The sequence below is a fragment of the Rhinopithecus bieti genome, unplaced genomic scaffold (genome assembly GCF_001698545.2).
Source record: "Rhinopithecus bieti isolate Rb0 unplaced genomic scaffold, ASM169854v2 scaffold_79532, whole genome shotgun sequence".
Lineage (NCBI taxonomy): Eukaryota > Metazoa > Chordata > Mammalia > Primates > Cercopithecidae > Rhinopithecus > Rhinopithecus bieti.
Window position 1 is genome coordinate 413823 of NW_016830370.1, and position 17810 is coordinate 431632.

At 63.8% G+C, this 17810-nt stretch overlaps 1 protein-coding gene across 1 annotated transcript in view; it reads right to left on the reverse strand.

Annotated features, from left to right (window-relative positions):
• Positions 1–16406: 16406 nt before the first annotated feature.
• Positions 16407–17810, reverse strand: part of LOC108524362 (fibroblast growth factor receptor-like 1) — a 3499-nt gene continuing 2095 nt past the window's right edge. The window contains 2 exon segments of the mRNA XM_017865406.1: positions 16407–17048; positions 17284–17637. Of these exon segments, the coding sequence (XP_017720895.1) occupies positions 16606–17048; positions 17284–17637 (797 nt within the window). The 3' untranslated portion in view covers positions 16407–16605.

Genomic DNA, 17810 nt, shown 5'->3' on the forward strand with positions numbered 1-17810 from the left:
GTGTCGGTGTGCAGGGGTGGGTTGTGTGTGGGTGTGGGGGGTTGTGTGTATGTGGGTGTGCTGGGGCGGGCGGGTGGGTGGATATGTTGTGCGGGGATGGGTGTGCATGTGTGTGTAGATGTGCATGTGTGTGCATGTGTGTGCATGTGTGGGTGTAGGTGTGGGGATGGGTTGGTGTGTGGGGGTGGGTGGGGGTGACTGTACATGTGTCTGTGTGTTGGTGTGGAGGGTTGGGGGGGTGTGCGTGTGGGTGTGTCTGTGTGTGTGTAAACTTCTGCCCAGCCCCTGCTGGGGGCACTGGCAGACTCAGGATTTGGGGAGGCTGAGGGAGCTGGGGAGAGCCGCAGGACCCTGGACTTGGAGGATGGTTTGGAGGACGGTGGTCTTTGGTGGCTGCTCAGCTCCTTCTGACCCCAGGTGCAGGTGACTTCGTCCTGACTCCATGTTTCCAGCCAGCCGGTGAGTGTGGCCGGTGGGCGGGGGCTCCCAGGGGAGGTAGGGCTTGCAGGAGTGTGGACACCCGGCTCCTTCGGGTGTGGGGGCACCAGTGTCCCTCCTGCCCCCTGTGCTGGTCGCTTCTCCTACTTTCCTCCCGCATGGGATGTCTCCCTTTATCTTATTTTCACTTCCAGTGATTCTGGTTTCTCCCCTTTTACATCTTAGACTGAAATTTGGCAGAAAACGATGCACCATAGGATGTTTCTGAGCCAAGACCCCTTTGAGGACAGGCTGGCTGCTGATTCGAGAGCATGGCCCAGAGCATTCAGGGAGAACATCCTTGCTGTTGAGTTTGTTTTCTTTGCAGAGTGGAGCTGTGGAAGCCGACAGACACTCCTGGCTGGCTGCAGCCGGGCAGCGCCGAGGGAGCTGCGTGTTGGCAAGCGTTTATAACGCTCACTGAGCGGTGAACAAGACGGGGCGCCGTGCTCGCCCTTTGTGAAAAGGAACAAAAGTGCTGCCGGATTCCTGGCCTGGGTGGAGCCCCATTCGCATGACCCCCAGGGGCTGGGGTCACCCCGAGGTCCCCTCCCTGCCTCCTCGCTTGCTCTGGTGAGGTGGGGAAGGTGGCTTAGCTGAGGCTGCACCCCCAAGGGGAAGAGCTGAGATGTGCCAGCACACACATGTAGGGGTGTGTGTGTGTGTGTGTGCACTCGCCAGCTCCTTCCCCCGGGGGTGCTGCCTCAGCTAAGCACACACACATACACACCTACGTGCACACATGTGCACCGGACACACACATCACACACAGCTCTAGAATGACCACCCTCACCACCTCAAGACTGGCCATCACAGGAGCCACACTCAGAGGCACAGCGGCTTGAGTGGCCAGCGCCAGCAGGTGGGGGTAGCAGAAGGGGAGCGGGTGCTGCCAGCCCCGCGGTGGCCATGCGCCTGCCACCCATGAGGCTGAATTGCTCGTGGAACTCATAGCCCCAGCCCAGCCCTGCAGAACCAGTGGCCCTCGCACCCTCCACAGGGCAGTTGAACTTCCAAAGGCAAAGGCTGGAATCCAGTCCTTGGAACAATTTCCAGACGTTTTTGGCATTAAAGTGCCTCCCGTGAAATTGGGGGTACAGCCGGGCTGCGGGCCTGGGATCTCCGGTCTACCCAGTGGGCACTTTTGTCATTTGGTCTGGCAACCATAACCATGCCACTCCGAAGAATGCTCTCTGCCCTCCTAGGAGATCAGCCAGCCAGCAGGAGGCCTGTGCTGGGCAGTGGGCATGGCCCCTGACCCCGGTTGGGGAGGGGCCTGGCATGGCAGGAACACACCTACAGGTCCCAAAGCTTTGGCACAGCAGGAAGAGTGCACGGCACCTTTGCGAGCCTGCTCCCCAGGGGCACTAGGCCAACCAGGAGCCTGCCTGCCAGCACCCTCTGTGGTCCACCCTGCCTGGGTGGACAGACTGAGGTGGCCTGGGACCCCCTTGCCACGTGCCCCTCTGGTGTCCTGGTCACCCCGTTGTTCAAGGGGTGCTGGAACCCTGAGCGCTGCCCTGACCCTAGGCAGTAGGTAAGTGAGGGACACACACACAAACACACATGCCACGCGCACACACACACTTGGGCACCCACATGTGCACTCACGTGCATGGAAACGCCAGTACACGTGTACACCCCCACTCATGCACACACGCATGTGTGCACACACACACGTACACACACACACGAAATCCCGGCCCCACACACAACTACAGCACCAGGTGACACCTTTGCAGAAAACGGATCATGGAGCCTCAGACCCAAGTCAGGACTCAGAGCCCAGAAGCCTGGGTCTGCACCGGGCTACCTCACCTCCTGCCAGGGAGGCCCTGCCAGGCTGGGGAAGTGTCTGAGGTAGTGGCGGGAATGCAGAACCTGGGCGTGCCTGGGAGACAAGGCCTCCCACAGCCGGGCTCCCTGACCTTGGTGTGGGCTGCAGCCCGCCACGGCCAGATGCTGCCCATTTCAGGACCGAGGGTTCCTCAGTGACAGGCCCACAGGCTCCAGGCCACAAGGACCTCAGTTTCCCCACCTCCCTGGACCTGGGCTTGGGTCCCAATTGCCCATCTAGGTGGCAGGGGCCCAGTGTCCCTAGGCTGTGACAACAGGGCTGCTCCCCAGAACTGTAGCACCAGCCCTCCCCTGCCAAGGCCCCCAGCCCGTCATTCCCGCTGGGCTGGGCGCCCACCCCCCACAAGGCCGGTAGGAGCAACCACATTCGCCTGGTGAGCACTCGTTTGGGAAACTGGATATATTTGCAATTTTTAAAAAGCTCAGAGCCAACATTCAAAATGGGGCTGTTTTTCCAGTGGAAAATGTAACATGAGCCCAGAACCACTCCCGCCCACACAGAGGCCCGCCCCCACCACCACCGCCATGCCTGGGGCCAGGGCTTTACTCAGGGCCAAGCCTGGCCGGCTCCTGCAGCCCCGTCCCAGCACCCGCCACCCCCACACACACCTGAAGCCTTCAGACCAGTGTGTAGGAGAGGCTGAGGGCAGCTGCCCAGGGCAAACAAGGGCGCAAGGGGCAGGCAGAAGGCCCTGAAGACCCTCTGCCATGGCCGGGTAGGCTCTGTCTCAGGGGTGTTCACTCAAATCAAGGGCAGCTCAGCCTCAGCTAGCCAGGCCCCTGTGCCCCCCAGGTACCACAGAGAATCCGGCAATCACAGGGCAGACCCTTCCCCTCCACGGGGCCTTTGTAGCCAACACACCCTGAACGAAGCCAGCAGGAGCAAGGTCGCCTCCGGGGTCCGTGCGCAACATGGTGGGACCCTGTTGCTCCCACACTCCTGGGGCAGCTGGGACAGCTGCTGTGATCTTCCCACCTCGGAGGGGCGGCGCCCACCAGGCTGGGTAAACCTGTGACTGCTGGTCCTCCTGGAAAGAGGACATCACCCTGCCACCAGCTTCAGCAACAGACACAGAAGGTGACAGCTGTACTGCAGCCTCTTCTGACACCCGGGGAGAGCTTCCTGAAGGCAGCGCGCCCAGTGCTTTGTGGATGTTTGTAGAGAAGATCAAATAAATGGTGGCCCTTTGAGACCTCAGCTGCTGGTGCTGGCAGAACATCAGAGAAGGCCCAGGTGCAGGGCTCACGCCTGGAATCCCAGCACTTTGGGAAGCCGAGGCGGGTGGATCACCTGAGGTCAGGAGTTCAAGACCACCCTGGCCAACATGGCGAAACCCCGTCTCTACTAAAAATACAAAAATTAGCCGGGCGTGGTGGTGCATGCCCAGCTACTCAGGAGGCTGAGGCAGGAGAATCGCTTGAATCCTGGAGGCGGAGGTTGCAGTGAGCCAAGATCGCACCACTGCACTCCAGCCTGGACAGAGCGAGAATCTGTCTCAAGAAAAAAAAAGAAATAGAGAAGCTTCCCTGGGGATCATGTCCCATAGGGTCTGCCTGTCCAGCCCCCAGGCCAGCCCCATGTGGATGCTGAGGCCCCTCCCTGACCCAGCAGGTGCCCTCGCCTGAGCTGACACGTACCCTGGGAGCAGGTGGGGCTGCTGGGGAAGGCGGGCAGGCGGCCCCAGGCAGCTCAGCCATCTTGGCTCACCCTTGGCCAATGCCACGGGGGCGTCCTTTAAAGTAGTCCGTGTCTGTGGATGGGTTGTAGGACCAGCCGGGGGTAGGCGGCGGCTCTCCTGGCACCTTCGATGCAGCTCTTCTTTATCCTGAGTGTGTAGCACCCCTGGCCCTTCCTGCCAGGTAGTGAAGGGGGACACTGTCAGCCCTCCCACAGCCCAGGAGGGTCCCTGTTAGTTGGCGGGGTGGGAGGGTGGGGGGTCTGCCCCCTGCTCAGCTTGGGGTGCCAGGGCAGAGGGTGGGCTGGGGCCTCGTCCGGGGTCACAGGAAGTAGGCCTGTCATGGGGACTTGGTGATCCTGGCACAGCCGGGGCTGCAAGCTCAGGCCCCTCGCCGAGTGATGTCACAGAAGCTCCAGCCGGCACAGACTGAGTGGGGAGCATCGCAGGGGACGTGGGGTGGGCCGGGACCCCCAGCCCTGGGGTCTCCCAGCCAGAAGGCCACCCAGGCTGGCTGTGGTCCAAGGCGTGGGCTGTGGGGGGAGCGGGGATAGTCAGGAGGTGGCCGCAGGGGCCCAGGGCAGCCAGGTGGGATGGGGGCGCTGCTGAAACTAGGTGGGGGGAGGGTCCTGCCATGCGGTCCCCCAGGTGTGTAGCAGCAGCCACCTCACCGTGGCCTGGGCCTCGGGCTACTTGCAGGAGCCTGGTCAGGGACAGCTGTCTCCAGGGCCACACACTCACGTGTATGCACACTCACAGCTTACAGCTGGGAGGTCAGGCCATTCAGGTCTGGGCGGACTCTCCCCCTCCCTCAGGCAGGGAGCTGGGGTCCGAGACCGTAGGGACCCTACTCTCTCTGGCTCACGGGGCCCCAGACCTTCAGTCCTTCCTTGCTGGGCGGCCAAGGCTGAGGCCACACTGGAGGGGGCTCCACTGCAGCCCCCTTGCCCTGCCTGGGCAGGGACCCTCAGCTCCGGGGGCTCCACTCTGGCCCACGCATCAGTCCTGGGAATTGGACGGCCCCTGTCTGCCTGGCACCACTTCAGAAACGTAGTGACACCTGCGGCCCCCAACAGACCCCGCTGCCCCTTCCAGGGCCCTCCCTTTGAGGGTGGGCTGTCTCCAGCTGTCCAGCACAATTGAGGGCTGAGCCTAGGGCCTGCGCAGGAGCTCGTGGCTGGACGGAAAAGCCAGGTGTGCCCCCTGGGGAGTCCAGGCTTCCATGGGGACCTCTGCCTACAGGGGTCACAGCCAGGCCACTGCAGTCAAGTTGGCTGGGAAGGAGCTGAGGCCAAGATAAGGATCTGGCCCAGTGGGGGTGCTGCAGGGACCACCTTTCCTCTGGGCACAGGGGAGACTGAAATGTCTCCTGAGAAGGGCCTCCCAGCTATCCCAGCTCAGCCCTGGGCCAGGAGACCCCTCGGGTAGCCTCTGTGGTGTGGAGCCCAGGGCAGCTGCCAGCCAGGGAGCACTGGGACCTGATCGAGGCTCCCCTGGGGCTCCCCAGTCCCCGAATTCCCTGGCCCCAGCCTCACCAGGGAAGGGGTGTGAAGGAAGGGGTGAGGAAGGGGGCAGACAGGGTCTCAGTGCACACCCCAGACACACGAGCACACACCGGTCCCCCATCCGGGCAGAGGGTGGGACTCTGAGGTGGCCGAGGACACATCCCCGCAAATCTGACCAGTGGGGGCCACTGGTTGCCCTTTTGCAGAGAGGGCAAAGGGACATGGGAGCTGCACTGAGGTGTGTGGCAGGCCCCTCCGCCACATCTGGGGGCCTGGGGAATGACAAGAAGAGCAGAGCCCCCCAGACCACCGGGCTGGGCACTGTTTTGACCCTAACCCTTCCACTGCAGCCAAAAAGGGCTGGGTCCAGCGGGGCGAGAGGGCAGAGGAATGTGGGCTGCTGCCTGGGGAGCTGGGTCTGTGAGGACCTGCACCTCAGACCTGCCTGCAGCCAGCACGGGGCCCACGCAGCTGTGGCCACACGCACCCTGCAGGTCTAGGCCAGGCCAATTCCCCATGGGTGCCCCAGCACAGTCACCCAAAAGGTCAGTGCACAGCCGGGGCATGGTGGGGGAGGGGCAGGGAGGGTAGAGGAGGAATGAGGTCCAGGGCAGGGAAGGGGAGGGCCAGGAGGGTGTGGGGTGGAGGGAGGGGTGCCAGAGCATCCTGGGGTGGGAGGCTGGGTCACAGGCTTGGGGAGCAGCTGGGGATGGAGTTTCCCGACCCACACAGTTGGGACCCTCGCCCAGGTCCACCCTCTTGGGGCCCCTCAGTGGGCCCAGCACTGTCTCTTCCCCTGGGGGGGCTCCCTGGGCCCCACCCCGCCCCGGGCCTTGCACGGTCTTCCAAATTCCAGAACTTTCTGTATTCCTGGCAGGATGGCCCCGGGGCTGTGCTCCAGGACCCACATCTCGATGCCAGCCTGAGGCTGTGCCTGCTTCTCCAGAGTGGGGCCCCCACAGCTCCTCTGCAGGGCCGGGCCCTGGCGGCCGAGTGCTGCCCAGCGGGCGGGGGTGCTGCCTGGCGCGCCTCTCGTTTCCTCTTGGCCTACAGGCCGGGCTGCCTTGGAACAAAGGCTGGATTGTGCCTCACTCTGGGGCCACTCGCTGCCCCGGCCCGACGCTCACTCCGCCTGGTTGCTGCCCCGGCAGGGCTCTGCGGGCGACATCTGCGCTCCCCTGACCAGGCCGACCCTCGTAAGCCCTGCCAGCCAGGACAGCACGGCAGTACCAGCCACAGGCCAGGAGCCCGGCCACCAGTCCTACGCTACGTGAACCACAGCTCCTTCCCGGCGGCCTCCACACGTCCGGGACAGTGGTCAGCCTCTCGCTTGTGCCCAAGGGCACCTCCCTCTGTGCGGCCGCTTGGTGCCATAACCCCTGGCTCAAGGGTGTCTGGACCTGGCCCACCCTGCCTGCACCCCCACCCCGTGTCTGGCAATGTCTGCCACTGCCCATCTACTGTGCCAGGCCAGGAACGAGTGGCTCTGCTGTCCCTCTGTGGCCAGGCCTCCCTGACTCCAGGCCCCTAGGGTGCCCATGTGCAGGGTTGGCTTTTGGAAGTCAAAGGGAGCCAGGTTTCTGCTCCCAGGAGGGGAGAGTGGCCGAGCCTCACCAATACTGCACTGCACCACAGGCCTCAACAGCGTAAGTCCAGCAACTTTTTTTTTTTTTTTAAGTCCAAGCTTTTTTTTTTTTTTTTTTAAGATGGAGTCTCCCTCTGTCGCCCAGGTTGGAGTGCAGTGGCATGATCTTGGCTCACTGCAACTTCCACCTCCTGGGTTCAAGTGATTCTCCTACCTCAGCCTCCTGAGTAGCTGGAATTACAGGCACGTGCCACCATGCCCAGCTAACTTTTTGTATTTTTAGTAGAGACGGGGTTTCACCGTGTTAGCCAGGATGGTCTTGATCTCCTGACCTTGTGATCCACCTGCCTTGGGCTCCCAAACTGCTGGGATTACAGGCGTGAGCCACCGCGCCTGGCCCCGACCAAGCATTTAATGAGCACCACTGTTTGCAAGCCCACCCAAGCCCTTGGAGGCGGACAGGTAATCCATGGGCAAGCACCATCCTCCATGGCAAGCACCATCCCGTCCCAGGTGGGCCTGGACCCCCAGCAAGGCCTGGTCCCTGACTGACTGGACGCCCACACTCAGAACCCAGCTCTGAGGAGAGACGCGGGGTCAGGGGAACGATGCTCCAAGGCCTTAGGCCAGGAGGTGCCGGTGAGGTCAAGCCTGCCCCAAAACCACCTGGGGCACAAGGGATGGCCCCGAGCAGGCCCTAGCCATCTGTTCTTCCACCAGAGGAGCTGAGAGGTGCTGAGCTCTGGGCACACAGCTCCCAGCTGGCTGGGCAGGGAGCACCGATTTCACAGCAAGCTCATCTGGGCAGAGCCTTTGGCAGGGAAGTCTGGGTCCGATGCCCATGTACAAGGGAGATCCCCACCCCAACATCCCCCAGGGCTGATTCCGGCCTCACCAGCCCCAGCAGAAGACCCCCTCTGTCCCGTCCCACCCAGCCGGACCCAGCCAGGGCCCTGCCGGCCTCCAGCGTCTGCCGCTCCAGCCTCCACCCCCACCGCCTGCTGTTGGAGCCCGGGCCGTCAAAGAGGCTTTGTGGCCGCCAAGTGGAGCCGGGTGCCGATTGTCTTGGAGGGGCTCCAGGAAGGAATGGTGGAGGAAGAAAGAGGAAAAAAAAAACGGAGGAAAAAGCTGTGAACAGAGAAGGAATTTGCCTCTGTGAAGGCCGGCGCCACCCTGACCACCCCACCCCTCCCCGAGCCTGGACCCAGCCTGAGCTCTGCGGGCTCCCAGGGCGACTTGGACTCACCTCCCATCCACTCAGTCGCCAGTGGTTCCTCCCTGTCACAGATGAGGACGCCGAGGGCCAGAGGGGCCAGGTGGTCGCCTGGGGTCTGACAGTGCAGAGAGGCCGCTCGGCCCCAGAGGACTTGGCTCAGGTGCATCATGGGTGGGGAGCTGCTCAGGGCACTGACCAGGCCGCACCGGACAATGAGGATGGAGGCTGGGGTCCTTGCTCCCTGCAGCCCAGGGCCGGGAGAGAGTGGGGGTGGCCACCTTGGGGTCCTTGCTCCCTGCAGCCCGGGGCCGGGAGGGAGTGGGGATGGCCGCCCTTGGGATGCTCTACCTCTCTGCCACACATCAGAGTGTCAGAGCCCAGGCCCGGCGCAGGCTGCATTGCGAGGGGACCGTGGAAGGTGTCTGGCCCAACGCCCAGTCCTCAAGGAGGCCCACAGATGGCAGGTGGCCCAGGAGCGAGGCCGGAGAGGGGTCCAGCTGGTCTTGCCGCAATGAAGGTTGTCTATCCTCCACAGCTGGTGCTGCCTGAAGCCAGGCACCCCTGGGGTCCCAGGCACAAACCCACGCACCCCACCTGTTCCCCAGGGTGCTGAGGGTGGAGCATCCCAGCCGAGGGGAAGCCAGCGCCAGGGCTAACATGGGTAGGTGGTCCCAAAACGGCTGCTGAGATGCAGCTGGGCACAGGTGGGTGGGGGCTGGAGGACAAGGAGGCCACAGTCCTCATCCCTGCACCCCTCTCTCAGCCTAGTCTAGGCAGTGGGAGGAGCTACTTGCTGGAGACCCTGGACCCTTCCAGGAAAATCAAGGTCAGGGTGGGCTCTACTGAGTTCCCCCAACAAGCCTGTGACCTCTCCTTCCCCAGGCTCCCTGGCTGCAGCCCACCAGACCTGCTCCCAACATGGGGTCGCTGCTTTCTAGCAAATACCTGTGCTTTCGAGAGAGGCTGGGACCCCGACTTTAGCCAGCGTCTGTCATTCTTCCACCCTCTGCTGCTCTACTCCCCACCAGGGGAGCCCCCAGACATCGCGAGCCCCCAGACACCAGGAGACCCCAGACACCAGGAGACCAGACAGAGCCTCCTGGAGCCCCCAGCCCCATATGGCACCAGGGCAGATTCCCACGGGCCCCCCGCGCTGAGGGCTGCTCTCTGTCTCCAAAGGTCCTTCAGGGCTCGGAGTAGGTGGTCCTCCCTTCTCTGGACCACCGCCCACCCGCTGTAGCTCCAGGGGCTCCTGGAGGACCTGGGCACGCAGCCCAACCTCCACCACCACCCCGGACTCAGGCCAGCCCTCGCCCAGCCAGCTGCTGGCAGCTGTCACCACCTGCCGGCTGGGCCGGATGCGGCTGCCGCAGAGAGCAGGCAGGGTTGCAGCTGCCTCGGCCCCTCCTCCCACAGCCCTCACCTGGGGGCCCAGGAATGGGCATCTCGCCCCTAGCTGGTCCCAAAGTTCCCTCAGCTCTCCCACCACATCTGCCGCCCATGTACAAGGGACACCCCCACCCCTGGAGCAGAGAACGCCTTCCCAGAGGACACACTCCAGGAGCCACCAGCAGCCACTGCGCCCCTGGCCTGGCGCAGCAACAGACCTACCGTGCTTCTTTACTGAGTGGAAGGTTTTCATGGGAGGCAGATGCTGAGAAGACGCTGGGGCCCAAGCTGGCTAGTGGGGTCGCCCCTCAGAACCATACCCTGCCCGTGCTCAGCCCACTGAGTGGGCACAGGGCAGGGGCACAGATGAAGGTCTTCTGACACCCAGGAAGGAGAGCCTGGGCCAGGGCAGGCGCCTCGGGGTGGGCAGGCACTCCAAGCCCACCTGTGTCTGTGGCTTTCACACGCAGATGGCCTTGACCACAGAATCCGAACCAGCCTGCGTGCCCTGGGGCAGCCCCTGGCTCCTGGCTCCTGGCAGCTGGGCCCTGGGCTCCCAGGACAGTCATGCCTTCCTCAGGGGACTCAGGGCATCTGAGGCCTTTTCAGGATCCCTGGGTCCCTCTGTGAAGAGAGGAACTTCACCACCCCTTTTGTTGGCCGTGGCCCTGGCCGAATTGCCAGAGGCCAGGACTGGTGGCCAGACCTCCTGTAAAAGAGAATAAAACGACACTCCGGCCACCCTCCGGGGCCCAGTCTTTCTGCTGGACACTGGGGAGTTTCTGCTGCCGTCCACACAGCAGCACCGGGAGACAGGCAGGACGTGGCGTCCGTCACAGGGTCCTGCAGGGCTGAATGTCCTTAGGCGCCCACTGGTCCCCATCTCTCAGGCTGCGGGAGACACCCTGAGTGCCTCAGTCCCACTGTGCCCAGGATTCATGCTCCCAGCAGGACCCCTGGATTCGGCCCCTAGGCAAAGGCCCTGCTGTGACCCAGGTTGAGATGCAGGGTGAGGGGCTGGAGAGGTCACCTTCTGACCCCAGGATGAGCACTCTCCCCACCGTGCTGGGTGCTGTGTGCCAAGCCCGGCCCCCCACAGCACTCTGCCATGGGGATAAGGAAGGCTCAGAACATGGCCGCTGCTCCAGGGGACCCCAGCCCCACTCTGCGGCCACTGACCCCCCCTTCTCCCCAGTCACTGAATCAAACTGCCTGAGTGGGCGGCCCCTGCCCCTGCACAGGCCATGAGCCCAGGAACCCAGGTCTGGGGGCCTTGGAGCCTAGGCAAGGGTTGAAGAGAGCTGGGGCACCCTGGGGGGCTTGAATTAGGACCTCTCTCTGCCCTGGTTGGGCTCTAGCGGATGGAGCTGGGCTTGAGGACAGAGCTGCCCATGGGGTCAGGACAGCAGAGGAGCCGCATACGGTCAGGCAGTGACCAGGCGGCTGGGGAAGGGGCTCACAAAGAGGAACAGCCCGGTTGGAGCCTGGGCACAGGTCACAAGGGGGCTGCCTGGCCAGCTGTGTGGCGCGAGGGTGGCTCCGTGGTGGACGGGCTTGCCAGTTGGCATTGGGAGATTGGGGACCCCCTCATGTGCTCCCCAGGGGAGCAGCAGACTTTGCAGGTGACCAGTGTAGGGCAGGCGCGATCAGGAAGCACAGAGTGGCACCCCCACCCCCGAGTGTGTCAAGGCCAGCCTGGGTCACGAGGTCAGAGGGGGCCCAGACCCCAGACCTGCCTGGGCTCCTGCCCCAGGGTTCAGTTGGGAATGGGAAACCCTCCCGTGGGGCCAAGACCGTCTCTGCTTCAGGAGTCCACAGGGAGCCCCTGTCTTGGCCACACCCACTCAGGCCCAGCACGCAGCTGCCGGCACAGTGGCAGGGGCCTTCCAGGGAGGCCCACCTGCCCACCTGGTCACGCTCCTCCCGAGGCAGGAGGCAAGGGAGAGACAGGCCCAGCAGGGGTGGCCAGTGCGGTCCTCCAGGGAGGGACAGTGCCTCTCAGGTACAGGCTTCTGTCCTCGGGCACAGCAATGTAAGCCTCAAATTAATCAGCAATCCAGGGCCCTGGAACGCAGGCCTGGGTCTTGTGTGGCTGAGACCCAGGACCCGCCAGGCCCCACCAGCCCCCAGGACAGCCTCTTCCCCATCTTACCCAACCCGGGCAGCCACCTGGGCCAGGCACACTGTGAGGCCAGCACAGGGCACAGAGAGCCTGAGACCACCAGGCCCCGCCCGCTGCCCCCCTGCCCCGCCTCACCCAGCATGGCTTCATGAGCACTCTTGTCCCCCCGGGACATTTGGAAGCTTCTACCAGAAGCTGACTCCAGCCATGGGGGTGGGGGTTACTCCCCATGTCACAGCCCAGCCCGAGGGGCCCAGCGCCCCACACACCTGGCTCTGCGGCCTCCCTGCCTCTGCCTCCAGGAGGTGCTCCTATATTCAAATACTGGGGGGCCCCTGGCCCACCCCAGCCCTGCAGCAGGTCCCGGGTCCATGCAGTGCCCCAGGGAGGCTTGGGGTAGCTCGGCTGGCCCCTGCATCCTGGAGCCTTGTGTCCTAGGGCCATATCTCTGTTGTGCAGAGTCTCATCCTGCACCCCAAGCACGCAGCCTACACCCCTCTTCCTGGCCTGTGCCCCTATCTGTGCCCCTCGTCCCACATTCCCAACCCGGTCCCCTGGTCCCCAACCCAGGCCGGGGACAAGGCTGTGATCTCTGGCCAGGTCCTCTGACCCACACGCCCATGGGGTGGGGCTGCCCACATCCCCCGATCTCTGCCTCACGCTGCCACCCTGTCCCTGGCAGTAGGCGCAGGCACCCCCGGGACAGCTGCAGGCGGCTTGCGGGCACCCCTTTGAAGCCAGGAGGGCCAGGCGGGGATGGGTCACACCCGGGGGTGCTGGAGCCTGGGCAGCCCTTTCAAGTTAGCCGGGCTTTACAGGGAAGCAGCTTATCACCACCGGGGCAGGGCCAGGGAGGACTGTGGGCTGGACCCGTGCCCACACCCCGCCCCGCCATGCTGAGCCTCCCCCAGGCACCACCGTCTCCTACCCAAAGGGCCTGGCCTGGGGGCCGCCCTGAGGACACAGCTGGGTCCCCTCTGCTGCCTCCTGGGCTGCAACCCCCACCCCCACAACCCGCACCCCCAGGAGCCCAGGATGGAGCTGGGGACGGGCGCCCAGCCCCTTTCCCGTCCCTGCAGCATAGACTGCCTCATGACCTTCCTGTGGTGGCCAAGGGCTCGGGACCTGGCCTTGCCCATGTGAAGGGTGATGGTGGAGGAGCCAGGAAGTCCCAGGTGCGGTCCCTCCCTGGGGAGACGGCTGCCACTCTGGGCTCCTCCCTTCTCCCTGGACCCCCTGGGTCGCCTGCCCCTCAGACACCACGCCCCTGCGCCATCCCTGCAAGGGCACCGCCCGGAAGCCTGCTGGCCCCCGAAGAGCCTCCCGACGCATGTCTGTCTCTTCCTGGGCCTGGAGCCCCCATGGTGCAATGGTGTGCAGGTGCCCGATGTAGGACAGGTGAGACGGGGCCCACAGAGCGGCACCCCCACCTCCCACAGGCCCCACCCGGCCCTTTGAGCCACCCGGCCAGTGAACCTGGAGTGCAGGGGCCCCCATCTTCCAGGTGCTTGGCCAGGGCGGACCACTGTCAGAACCACGTCCTGCCCTCTGTCCTGCTGGCCCCACTCACGCTCTGGGAGCCTCTGCCTCAAGTCCTTGAAGCACACAGGGGCTCTGTGCTCCCAGTCCTCCTGCACGCGGAGGGGAGGGGAATGCAATTTTGTTCTTGGAAGTGTGGAGGTGCAGATGCGAGGGAGCCAGTGCAGGGCTTCCGTGACGGAGATGCAGGAAACGGCCACAGGAGTCCATGGGGCAGGGCCAGGCAAGAGACAGCCAGGAACACTGGTCAGGCGTCCGCAGGGCAGGGCCCCGGTAGGCTCAGGCTGGAGACCACAGGAACAGAGGGGCGTGGGGATGAGTGTAAGGGCTCTCGGGACTGGACGGCCACGGGGGAAGGGTCTGGAGGTCGCAGGGGAGAAAACAGGGGCTCTAGGCAGCCCCTGAGGAAGGCTAGGGAAAGATTGAGGGGTCTGAGCTCCAGGCTATTTGCCTGGGGGTGGCCAGGGCCCCATGGACAGGAGATGGGTCTGTCCTAACTCCTTGGGGCCCCCCTGCCCAGCTTGGCATCCAACATGGCCACGGCGTGACAAAGTCCAGAGCCCAGGACCCAGAGGCTGGGCTGTGCCAGGCCTGTCCTGTCCGTCAAGGGCCAGACAGCACCAGTCAGCACCTCCCGTGGGCAGGTGTGAGATGGGCTGGACCACAAGTCGAGGGTGGCCCTGAGTGGGGGCCTGGACCTCAGAGCAGGCAGGGTGCAGGTGTGGGGTCTGCGGTCCCAGTGTCTCCTGCAGACGCTCTGGGGGACAGCCCTCTCAGACTGCCCATCCCTCTGCCCACTTCCTGGGGAGTGGCAGCCTGTCCTCTGCGACCCCATGACCTGCTGCCTGAGGCCTTCCTGCTGTCCAAGGTGGCCAGACGCCTGAGGTCTCCCTTCCACCCTCCCCTACTCCAGACTGAAACCCGACCAGGCGTCGGCCTGCAGCCTGCCCTGTCTGGGGAACATCTGTTTGGCTGCCAGCTGTGGGCCGCCTGGAGCCCCCACTGCCCCCCAGTCAGGGTGGCCAGGCCTCCCACAGCACCCACCAGCCACACGCAACCCTCACCAGGGCCATGCCTGAAGCTGTCACCACCCACGGAGTCAGGACTTCCCTCAAGGGAGAGGAGTGGGGAGGACAGAGGACAGAAAGGGGACATCTTGAAGGCCATGGGGTCCTCAGAAGCCCCAGCTGGGGAGAGGCCCCTGACACCTCTCCCCAGAGCCCACCTGTCATCTTTGAAGCCAGGCAGGGTGAGCTTCCTCCAGGGAAAAGCTCTCAGAACCAGCGTAGGTCAGGAAGTACCTTGCATGCCAACAAGGCCAGGCTCCGGGAACGCAAGGGGCCTCACACTTTGCTGAATGCACGAGAGGCCTCGGTGCCTTTTCTTATGAGGCTAATGGAACCCCCGGGCAGGCAAGGGCCCTGGGTGGAGCTGGCAGCCCCAACCCCTCCTGCTGACTGGGTAAGATGGGGACGGCCACCGTCACAGCACTGCAGGGTGGCAGGGAGGGCATTTGGATGGAGCCCTGAGGTCAGAGGTGACTTGAGCCTGGCCCCACCCCCAGTTCTGAGGCAGGTCTGCTGCTTCCCGTAGGGCCACCCACCAAAGCCTGTGGAGCGGCCAAGGAGTGACCAGGCCCTGCACTGAGGGCCACAGGGGCCAGCCCCAGGACACAGAGAGGGCGCGAGTTGGACAGGGGTGCAGGACGCTGGCCTGGCCAGGCACATGGGTAGTGCTCACACCCACCACCACCCGAAGCCCAGTATACCCAAACCGTACTGCCGGGAGGTGCTGATGACAGACCTGGAGACCCTCAGGTCTCGGCCCCTGTGGCTCCGGCCCAGCAAGGGGACTCCAGGAGGGCTAGGCTGCTGGTTCTGGAGACCAGGCCTGACACACAAGCACAAACGTGAGCACACACGAGCATGCACATGCACACACAGACACGGGCAGAAACACCAGCCTGGAGAGAAAGGATGCACTTTCATGTTTAACAAAATAAATTAAATATACGGGGCTTCAGCTCAAACTCTACATAAAATTAGAGATCTGGGGCCACCACGACAGTGGGGTGGGGGGTGGTGCCTGGCCTGGACGGGGTGCAGGCATCAGCGTGGCTGAAAAACCAGGTGGGTCCCAGGCCCCAGAAGAGACCACAGTCCCTGCAACCCAGCCCTCCCTCCATCATTATTAATATTATCTTCATTTCTTAAATATAAATATCAAGGCTCCTTCTCTCCGGCAGGGGGAGAATGCGGTGGGACTGCCACGGGCTCCAGCCTCTCAGGCTTGGGGCTGCTGTGTCCCCAGCCCCAGCCTACAGCAGTAGGGGACTCCTGGACACCCAAGACAGGTGGCAAAAATAGCCGTAAAGGCCAGGCAAGGGCAGAGGCGGGCAGGGGTGGGGGAGTGATGGTGGAGCAGGGAGAGTCCTTCATCAACTATGAGCCTCACCGCACATGCACTGCGGGCCTCGCAGCACACCCTCTGAAAAGCACCTCAGTCCGCATGTGTCCAGGCAGCATGTCTGCACATGTGTGTGCGTGTGTCCGGACAGCATATCTGCACGTGTCCAGGCAGCATATCTGCACGTGTGTGCGTGTGTGTCGAGGCAGCATAACTGCACATGTGTGTGGACAGCGTATCTGCATGTGTGCGTGTGTCCGGACAGCATAACTGCCTGTGTGTGTCCAGGTGGCCTACCTGCGCATGTGTGCGTGTGTCGAGGCAGCATATCTGTGCATGTGTGTGCATGTGTCTGGACAGCATATCTGCGTGTGTGTGTCCAAGCAGCATATCTGTGTGTGTGTGTGTCTAGGCAGCATATCTGCACGTGTATGCATGTGTGTGTCGAGGCAGCATATCTCTGCATGCGTGTGATGTGTTCAGGCAGCATGTCCATGTATGTTCTGGCATGTCTGTGTGCATGTGTGTGCGTTTGGGCAGCATATCTGTGTCCAGGCATCATGCCTGCGCATGTGCACGCGTGCGTATGCGTTCCGGGAGCATGTCTGCGTGTGCCTGTGTTCAGGCAGCGTGTGTGTGCATGTGTGTGTATATATGCATCCAGGCAGCGTGTGTCTGTGTGTGTCCAGGGGCTATGCCTCACACAGAGCACCCAGGGTGCTGGCCATTCCTCCTCACCATGGGTCCCCCGCCTTCGTCTGCAGCACCGTCCTCCATCCTCCCAGCCTGCCTGTCTGGCCGGCCCCATGCGCCCACCGCAGAGGCAGTGCCATCTAGCACTGATAGTGGATGTGCTGGTGGACCTTGCCCTCCACGTGTGAGTGTGTGTGTGAGTGTGTGTGTGTGTGCGTGTGGATGTCTGTGTACACTTTGGGGTACAACTTGGGGCCAGCAACTGGGCCTGGGCCCAGCAAGTGCTGGGGGGCTGCCGGAGACCCATGCTCCTCACACAGCCCCACACCAGGACCAGCGCTGAGGGCGGCCAACGTGGGAAGGTCCTTGTCTCCACTGCGGTCACGGGCTGTCCCTGGCTGGCGGTGCCCAGGCACGGGAAGGGCAGGAGTGGGGGTGCATGGCTTCTTCTTGGCCTGGCAAAGCCACAGGAGCACGGTGCCCAGGATGAAGACAGCGCCGGCCGGGATGCCGATGACTACAGGCCATGGCAGGCTAGTGGCCGAGGACGAGGAGGCTACAGGTGGCCCTGGTGGTTTTGGGTCTGCAAGAGTAAGAGGAAAGGAGGTGGCGAGGGGAACGCCGGCACAAAGACCAGGAGAGTACCCCAGACCCATCCCAGGGGCTGTGGAGACGGTGGCCCTGGGCTGCCCTCCCTCAGCAGATGACCCGGCTTGTAGAGCCCAGGAGGGAAGGGTGGGGTCCCGCCCGGTGGGTGGGATGCTGGGACCAGGGGGCAGGTCCGGGCACCAGCATGGCGTGGCGTGGCGGCCGCGCACCTGGCAGCACAGTGAGGAAGGCGCTGCGGAAGCTGTAGCCCATGGTGTTGGCGCCCAGGCAGATGTACATGCCCGCATCGTCCTGGCGGGCGCGGGTGATGAGCAGTTTATTGAGGTAGGAGCCATCCGGCCGCGACCACACGTCGCCTGTGGGCAGCACCACGAACTTCTGGCCGCCCACATCGATGGTGGAGTTGTGGCGGCCCTCGGCGCCGTACTCCACACGCTTCAGCCACTGGATCACCGGCTTCACATCGCTGCGCACCTTGCACTGGAAGGACGTAGTCCCCCCGAAGTCCACCGTCGTGTTCACGGGGTGCGTGCCTGTGAGCACGGGCTTGGAGCGGGTCCGCTCTGTGGGAACACGGCACGTGGGCATGGCTCCTGGGCCCCGCCACACTCTACCCGCCAGCACCCCAGGGCCCACCAGCACCCCCAGCCCACCAGTCCCCAGACCCCACCAGCACCCCTGGCCTGCCAGTACCCAGACCCTGCCAGCACCCCCGGTCTGCCAGCCCCCAGCCCCC